The 9,780-nt window shown below is 42.6% G+C and overlaps 1 protein-coding gene across 3 annotated transcripts in view; it reads right to left on the minus strand.

The window, feature by feature from the left end:
* ehbp1 (EH domain binding protein 1) overlaps window positions 1-1,888 on the minus strand; it is a 177,964-nt gene extending 176,076 nt beyond the window's left edge. For all 3 annotated transcript variants that reach the window (XM_080016292.1, XM_080016291.1, XM_080016290.1), the window contains exons 1-2: window positions 1,563-1,888; window positions 295-749 (exon numbers count right to left, since the gene is read on the minus strand). In XM_080016292.1, the coding sequence (XP_079872418.1) occupies window positions 295-398 (104 nt within the window). In that variant the 5' untranslated portion in view covers window positions 399-749; window positions 1,563-1,888. The remainder of the gene's footprint in view (window positions 1-294; window positions 750-1,562) is intronic.
* Window positions 1,889-9,780: the final 7,892 nt, after the last annotated feature.

Here is a 9,780-nt window from a genome sequence, read left to right on the forward strand (position 1 = left end):
AGTTTTCCTGGACCTGATTAACTCTGTTTTGCAATACACGTTGTCATCCAACTTTTATGTTTCCGTGTAAGTGTTGTTTGGTTCTATGTTTAACTGTGTCACCCCTGCTGAATGTCCCCCTCTTGGAGTAGTGATAAGTTGCTTAAGTTGCTTATAGACCCAAACATGGTCAAATATTTCACCAAAGAGGGGGATTGGTGGCGGCTCTGTACAACAAAAAACTGTGCTCTTGTCATCCTACAGGTCATCCACAAAAAAAAAAAAAGTAGTTTGTTTGAGGAGAGGCCAACTCACCATTTCTTTGTGCACTCCACCATCAGCTCCTGATACGAAGCCACGAACTGGAATTTGGACGCGTGCTTCCCCACACGCTGCAATCTCTTCCAAACCGATGCCATGTTTGTCTAGAAGCAGATAGTTTGTTGGTTACCTGTCTCGCCCCGGGGCTTACTCGTTTACTTTCACAAATCCACACTCGAGGCTCAGCGTTTCACGGGTCCGGGCCTAGGATATCCTCGTGAAGACATGGTTGTATTTCCAGAAACACATTAAAGAAACTCTGAACCTCCGAGCAGAGGGAACTTCAGAGGATCTCCGATAAGTCCAAATACGCGGGAGCCGAATTTCTGCAGCGTTGGTCGAGCTCTGATCTGACAGCACGCATTGTTGTTGGCTGGAAAAATAGAATCACTCCATAGCTTCACGCAAGATGAATAATCCCTTGTGTGTATAATGTCCCTTTGATTACCCTGAAAAGAAAACCACAGTCAGTAGAGCAATAGTCCATCTTATACAGAGCACAGTGTGCACCCACCGCCCAACAGAAACGTCGAGTTACTTCACTGCTGCCAGTTCCACTGACAGAAATGTGGTGTCACAAAGCAGTTTTTTTTCTTTTACCGGTACGAGAGATGTCACAATTATAACAATGTCATTTATTGTTATGACATAATCAGCGGATCGCAATTATTTGAGCGGATGGTGATCGTTTCGTAAAACCGCCAGATGAGTTTCCCATCGGCTAGTTGGAGGCACCCTTAACCCTTTACCCACATTTTTATTTGCCCGTTTCCCAATGCCAATGGACAGCCTAGATAGATTCGATTGGGATAAATATGAAATCATTACACCTTCCTGTTCACACAGCCAAAGCCACTACCGCCAACAACGCGGACGACTACGACGAAAGAAAAGCGTCGACAGATTTGATGCGATCGATTTAGTGGGACAATTACCACGTTTAACTCCACAGCACAGTTAGAATTTCGCAACTGTGCGGCACAGTTCGAATCCCGCCGGCAGTCTCGGTACAGCGTGGCGGGAATCTCTCTTCCCTGGGAGTGTCAAGCGGACCTCCCATAACGGGTGACAGTACTGTAGCTCGGATTTACACGAAGAACGGTGCTGTCGAAACTATTTGGGGGGCAGGGGGGGGGTGGTGTCATATATAGGCATAAAAGATTGGTTCGTAGGGAACGAGTCCGTTCGCGAGCCTCGCATCATTAGATTCCCGCTAGCAGACTCGGCGGCGCGCTAACATGTGAGATCACATTCACACTTACCTCACCGTGGAAGCAATTACCAGCCAAGCAGCCGTACCAGCGGCAAAACTAGTAGACAAGCGGCGTTAGCTCCCCTGCTAACTAGTGACCGCCTTGTTTTCAACGGCATCGGCGGCCACTCGGCTACTTTGCTAACGGTGCTAACTAGCTATCATAACACGGCAAAGAGTGGAAAGAGCCGGTGTCTCTCCTGCTCCCGAACAGGGTCGAGGACCCAATGATCCCAGACGGCACGGAATACCGTCCGTCCACCACGTAAAAGTTAACCCAAAGTATCTCGACTCTGGCGGTGAATTCCACCCGCCGACGCGTCCGATGCCCACACCGCTCACTGCTCCATCATTTTCCCTGCCAGTGATGCGAGACTCATGGACGGCTCATTCGTAGCGAATCAATGTTTGTGACTCGGGAGTCTTAGAGTCACAAACTGGAAAAATACATTGCTCAGGACTTAATTCCTTGTCCAAGCCCCCCCAAAAAGAATCAAAGCCATTTGGCTGAATTCCTAATGAATTAAATACCTGATCTCCACTGCATATTCCACCACAATAACAAAAATACACACCGATTGTATTTTAAGTGTATGTAGACTGTGATGTACAGTTCTTTGGCGCGACAGACAAAAGGTTCTGTTGACACGGAGGCCAGAGACATTGTTGTTTGATCATTTGAGCTTCTGTTTTTTAGTAAACATTTAGGTTTATTGCATATTGCCATTTCTTTTTCTATTTTAATTCTTACTACTTTATTCGTATTGCAAATTCTATCTATCTATCCATCTGTCTCTCTATCTATCTATCTATCTATCTATCTGTCTATCTATCTATCTATCTATCTATCTATCTATCTATCTATCTATCTATCTATCTATCTATCTATCTGTCTGTCTCTCTGTCTATCTATCTATCTATCTATCTATCTGTCTCTCTATCTATCTATCTATCTATCTATCTATCTATCTATCTATCTATCTATCTATCTATCTATCTATCTATCTATCTATCTGTCTCTCTATCTATCTATCTATCTATCTATCTATCTATCTATCTATCTATCTATCTATCTATCTATCTATCTATCTATCTATCTGTCTCTCTCTCTATCTATCTATCTATCTATCTATCTATCTATCTATCTATCTATCTATCTATCTATCTATCTATCTATCGAATGGAGAGTCGAAAAAATTGACCGACTCTTTTTTTCCGAGTGACTCGTCAAGAGTCAAATCTCCGAAAAGAGTCGAACCCAGTCGATCGCGACGCTCACACCGCTTGACTGAAGTGCTCGATTTGAGGCACGCCCCCCCCCCCCCCTTGCCGAGTTCCCATTGGTGGAGGGGATGACGCCGTTGGGGAATGCCGCGGCCTGATTGGTCAGATCGGACGTCGGTCAAAGCCATTTAATCTTTCGCCGTGTGGACCTGCTCCGTTTGACCGGCGCGGCCGCGGCGAGCGACGCGGGCGGAGGTCGCTGCGCGGACTCCGGGCGACGGCTTAAGGCCGTTTGCGCCGTTTCCCACGGCGTCCACCCGATTGATTCCGTGACAGTTATTTCTCCCCCTGAGAGGGTGACGGCCACTGGGTTTCAGAAAACATTGCGTGGCACCCGCCCCACGGAGACTGTCTACGAAACACGTATTTTACTCCTTTGTCAGTGTCAGTCAACCATGGCCTCTGTTGTTTTCCATGTCTTGAAATAGGAAAAACAAAGAATGGATTGGATTAGATGGTTCTTTATTCATCCCTCTGCACGCCAATAAACAATAAACAAATAAACCACTGTATCAACAATCACAATTGAACGCAGTATTAAAAAGCAGTATATAGTAGTTTATAGTAGTAATATATTGTATATATATTATAGCAATAGAATATATTGTAACAAATAGTCATATATAGGATATAATCATATAGCAATAGACAATATCGTAATAAATAGTAAAATATAGTATATATTCATATAGCAATAGACAATATCGTAATATATAATAGTAATATTTAATATATATTCATATAGCAATAGCATATATCATAATATATAGTAATATATGGTTATATTAATATAACAAATGAAGATATATATATATAGTAATATATAGTATATATTAATATAGAAATAGAAGTTGTCGTAATATATAATAATATATAGTATATATTAATATAGAAATAGAATATATTGTAATATATAGTATATAGTAGTAATATATAATATATATTAACAAAGTAATATTAAGTATTAGTAGCAATAGTTAATTAGTATTAGTAACAAAATGCTTTTTTTGTTATTTTTATTATGAATTATTTGATAATAATTATCAAAACATATTTCATTATTCCAAAAAAAAAAAGGAACGAAAGCCCACAACAAAATGAACTATTCCCTCAAGAACAAAGTAATGCATATGAACGAAGAGCAGCTATGGCTTGGAGTCTCTGCTGGTGAGAATGACTTCCATGTCACGTTCCGGTCACATGAATAGAGGGTGTAAAACTTCAGTGGGATCAATCATGTTTCACACCCCTCCCTCCCTATACAATGTGTCCCCCGGCGGCTCCGTGCCTTGGGGCCTCCGACCACATCCCTGCTTTGTAGGGATTTTTACAAACGCAAAGGGGGCCGAGCTGGACAAGCATTCCTGAATGGAAAGACAAAATAGGAACATTTACTCCGTTTTTTCTCCGAAATATAAAGTAACAAACAATTTGGGCCCTTTTTTTTTGTTTGTTGTGGCAATAAATGTAATACACAAAAATAGTAAGACACCTAAGTATAGCTCCCCACCACTGAACTGAAACATATTCGGAGCTTTATTATAACTGGAGCTGAGAAAAGAGACGCACGACTAATCACAACATTAATTAACACAACTACCATTGAGGAGGATAATGTTACCATGGTTGTTACATTTACTTCATTTAAAAAATGTGTTAAACCATTATGCTTATGCATTTTCACTTATACGTGGGCTTGAAAACACATAATTTCAATGAAGAATACACCATTTCCATATGCATGGCGATTGGTGCATTTTTTTTTTTCACTCTGGATGCTACCTTCAAAATATACTATAGAGAGTTCATTCAAATGGGGGCAGTCTGTAACATATTTAACCCGGTGTAGACCTAGTTGGGGTCAGGGTGCTCACATTGGCTTCTGAGCGTTGGACTTCCACGTTCCACCCCTTCCCACTGTGTGTTTGTGTTGTTAAAAACTCATTATCTAGCTCTGGGACTCTGCCGGTAGTTGTGTGTGTGTAATGTGATTAGGTCGACTGCTTTAGGCCTACAAATACTTCGCATGTTTGTAATTCAGGAGGTACAGATTTCCAAACTGACATAGGATAATCATCGGAGTAAACATGACTTCTGACCTTTTTGTCTTTTCAAAAGTGAAAATGGCGCTAATAATAACAACATCAAAATGCATGGCTCTCTATGTGTTATTGCTTTCAGCTATTGGCGCTACCTTTACCTCAGCCATGCCCCCCCCCCCCCACACACACACACACACACACACACACACAGACAGACAGACAGACAGACAGACAGACAATCAGACAGACAGACAGACACACACACACACACACACACACACACACACGCACACACACGCGCTTGCCAGCTCCTCTTCAGCGAGCGAACAAAAGAGAACCCTAAACTGCAGCCGCCTCTTGAATGAGCTGGGGGAGAGGGTCTGGCACACAGTGTTAGACCACTTGAAAGGACTCGTGAACAAAGCAGAGCCCTCTAGATATGAGCTAAGTGAGTATTCACCACTGTAGCGGAGTCGGCATACCCACAAGTAGGACGCCGGCAGTAACTGAAAACTGGTTTGCTGAAAGATGTGCACCCTTCAAGCTCAGTATGCTCTAACATCCTCGGTGTTTGCAGTCCAAAATCTAAAGACAGAGTTGCAGGCACATCCTGCCAAAAAAGATGAATAAAAAAATAAAAATTTGTATTATGCTGCTGCTGTACAACTGCTGTAGCAGCCGTTTCGGGTGTAACTGTTTGCTTCCAGCCCTGCACCAAAAAGCAATCAGGACATATAAGATAATTAGGTATGAGGTTAGAGATGGTTACATTTAGGGGGGTTTGGTGCGGCTGAGGTCCAGGTAACGATCTGAGAAGCACCTCCGAGGCCTAGTTTTCTAAAGAGGTACATCATGGCACCAGCTGTTCAGACGCCGACGTCCGAGAACAACTGGATTATCGTCGATGGGGATTCATTGAATTAAATGGAATTGAATCGAAGCACCGGCATTAATGGGACGCAGCATAAGAGTGCATTTTTGTACGGACTGCTGAGATCCTTTTTTTATTTCTTCTTTTTTTTTTTTTAAACGAGCATACCAAATGTGTTATTTCACATCCGACGAATCCCAAATTGAGCCTTTGAATCCAGCGAGGAATCCCAAGCAGATGGCTATCACATTTTCCTTGTAAGGCTGACTCCTTTCCTGTGCATCTCCCTGCGGAAACGTGAGCGCCGTGCTCGCCCCGTTAGATGGGTATCTCTTACTGTAAGCCGTGGCATGCTGACTCACGGTGGAGCCACAGAGGAGCTGGCTCTTTGGTTGGCCGGGATGATGGACAGCTTCCCATGATATCCCATGCCCACCAGTGTCTGGTTACAGGAAACCTCGTTTTATGGGATGGAGGGATGGATGGATGTAGGGATGGCTGGATAGGTTAATGGATGGTTGGATAGGATGTATGGGTGAATGCATGGGTGTATGGTTGATAGATGGGCCGATGGATGGATGGGTGAATGGATGGATGGTAGACAGAGGACTGTATGGATTGGTGGATGAATGGGTGTATGGGTGGAATTTGAATTTGGCCTTGGATTTCCCCTTGTATACCTCGCCAATAGCTCACATAACTGGGTTAAAATGTATGTGTTTGAGGGGGGGGGGGGGGGGATTAGTAGTTATGAATCATTAGAGAGGAAATATACAATTTCACATTATTCTTTATTTTTATTTCAATGATTTTCAAATCTGTGTCCACGTCTGAGACGCTTCGAATAGGTTCTGTCACCCGTGGCGGCTCTTGGGTCGGGTTATACCAGGCAAATGTGGTCATTACATAATTGAAATGTCTTCCTCTGATGTGAATTCCAGGTTTGACATTTCAAACCTTTCCCCATTTAACTCATGCAGTTTGAACGCATTACATAATAGCAACATGTTTACGCTTTGACAGTTTTAAATTTAAAATTATATTTAGGCGCCACCAAACACGGGCCGTGTATAACACAAAGTTGATGAAAAAGTGACCCGATCCTCATCAGCACATGATTCCAAGTATAGAGAATCAGATTACACTATATCATTTGCTCTCTCTGTAAAGTTGTTTCAGAATTCACTCTATCGTCTTATTGTCCGACTAACAGACTAAGCTTCCAAGCCAAATATGCAGAGGTGTTTCTTCATTCGTTCCCCCTTTATCCTTTGAATTCCTCCAACTATGAGTCCCGGGTTCATTGAATCAGCAATACAGTTGTCTTTTTTTGTCTTAAGCGCGATAATTTACTTTTGATAAATATGTCTGGCAAATGGGATAGTGTATACTGTACACTGTGAAATGACTATTAACAAGACGTGCGGCCTATTATTCCATTACAATTTAAGGTCCCAGTCAGCTCATGCGTCAACACACAATAATAAAGAGCGACACCTGGGTGATCTGGGACTTTTAACAAACTCCCTGAAATCATATTTCACTCAGATATGTTCGCTTCTTTGGGGGAAATGACTTTTCGTGGCCGGGCGAATGATCCATTTATGCTGGCTGGGCTGGGCATCGCATCCCCCTCCGTGTGAAATTAAAACCCCAATCGGCCAGGCAGCGTCTAGTCTGCGCACAGAATATAATGATTCCCACTGGAGGCCAGAGCACCGTGTCACTTATTACATATCGCCAGCGAGCTGCTGATAATGAAAGTCTACACAAATGCACTGAGTTGCCATTTATGCAGATTGCGGATAGAAAGTGTCATTAAGAGAGTTGGAAAATAGATGCTGACATCGGCTGTCACGGTTCAAAATCCCCTCATCTCCCATGCTCACCGGATGCCATCAGTCTGGATGAAGTGTATTGCAAATCAACTCAAAATAACTTGTTTGTCTGGAACTAGAGCAGATAAAATACTGTATATTTTCAAATTAAGCTGCACCCATGGCCTCAAAGTCTTCAATAATATATACTGTGTGTGTGTGTATATATATATATATATATATAGCGCTGCTCTGGTCGGAACCCGGAGAGAGAGAGAGAGAGAGAGAGAGAGCGAGAGCGAGAGAGAGCACTCAAATTCCACTCCAAGAACCTGAACAAAGGCTTAATGACTCCCTGACTGACTGTCTTGAGGCCGTTCTTTTCTTGTGAAGCCCACTCATGTCATGTGGCCGTGGAGACGTGAGGGACAAGGAGTGCGAGGAGCCCCTTCTCCTTCCCCGACACGCCCCTCTGCCTTTTTCCCCAAACGGCTCGTGAGTGGGCGGCTGGACGGAGTCGTTACGGAGCTCGGTGCCGGGAGAAACGAATGAAGAACTCGGGGCTTGTTGATTAAAGAAGCCGTGGAGAAAATCAATATGGCCTCCCTTTGTTCCTGCTTTGTATAGTGCCAGCTTCCCTTCTTTTTTGGGGGGAAAGCTCGGAACATCAAAGCATCGTGTCCTTTTTAAACACACATCTACAGTACATCTCGAGTTGAAGCGTCCTGCAATCTTTCTTTTGAAAATTCCCTTCACGGCCTAATAACCAAAGATAACAGTGATTAACTGTGACACCCAGTGAAGCCACTTCCTTGTACTTCTGGGGTGCGGGATTTGAAAAGTTGACAGTCCCCCTGATCAGCGACACGATGTTCAGCAGGGGAAACTGTGGAACTAATTTAAAGAAGACAATGGACAAAACAGAAAACAATGTATTTACACTGTTTATAGATGCCAGGGGCACTGGAAAAAGCCTGACAAATAGCATTGACTTGATGGGTGTGTGTGTGTGTGTGTGTGTGTGTGTGTGTGTGTGTGTGTGTGTGTGTGTGTGTGTGTGTGTGTGTGTGTGTGTGTGTGTGTGTGTGTGTGTGTGTGTGTGTGTGTATTTCTGTGGAGGTGTTGACAAAGTCATCCCATGAGATGGGTGCCATTTGGCCTATTTTCAGAATGAGCAATGACAAAAACATTTTTCTTCATCAATATTTATATATATATTTCTCATATAGAATGTTAATAATGACCATTGAATTAATAATTTTTAGCTTGGCAAACATGTTGGCAGATTATTGTGTTTTATGGACCTAATGAAATGGTCTGGACCCAAATGGCATTCCTTTCATGGAATGACCCTTGTATCTTCTCTTGATTATTTCATAACTCCAAAAAAATTAAAAATGTTTTTTTGTTTGTTTGTTTTTTTCCACAATAATTGGGTTGGCTTAACAGTGCCAGTCTGACCGGTTGTCACATACACTTTTTGTAAATTATAGATTTTTGCTTAAACAGCAAAAGTAAAATGAATGAGAGCAAAGTGGGACATCATGGCACTGACACATTTCTGATTTTGCCTTTGTTTATTCGGGGGGGTTATTTTAAACAGCAGCCAGATGCACAGGTGGAGGCCGATGCTCCAAACGGCACGTGACCTTTAAAATATTTTCTTAATAATTTGTGAAGGCTAAGAAAGCCATCGCTTTCCTATTTGTAGCGAGGAACTTATTTCCCCTTACGGCTGCGGTATTCCTTATCGGTGACTCAGTGGGACTCAATGCCGTGGTAATATAATTTGTGTTTCACCTTATTGGATTAAGAGCAATCGTTCTACCGCACTCCTCCACTAAAGTTGAATGAGAAAAGTTTGAGCATTCACACCAACATTCAACCTCGCAGCCTCAACCCTCAAACCGGTAATGACACTGTTACTTCAATTAGCACACTGAAGTTATTACCCGCAAGTCTCCATCTATCAGCGTGCGTCTGACAACGGACACAGGAATGCGCAGGAACAGCGTGCAGGGACAAATGTCAAGTGCCGTTAACAAGGAGGTTAAATTCTTTCCCCGAGAAAAAAAAGAGCTTTTTTTTTTTTTTTTCCATGATTGGCCGCCGCGCGGATTCCTCTGGTAAAAATTAAAAAAAAAAATAAAAGTCTGAGTCAACAAAAATCACATAATATTCTACACTGAGATGGACTGCACCGAAAAATACAAC

Source organism: Zeus faber, assembly GCF_960531495.2.
Source record: "Zeus faber genome assembly, chromosome: 16".
Classification (NCBI taxonomy): domain Eukaryota; kingdom Metazoa; phylum Chordata; class Actinopteri; order Zeiformes; family Zeidae; genus Zeus; species Zeus faber.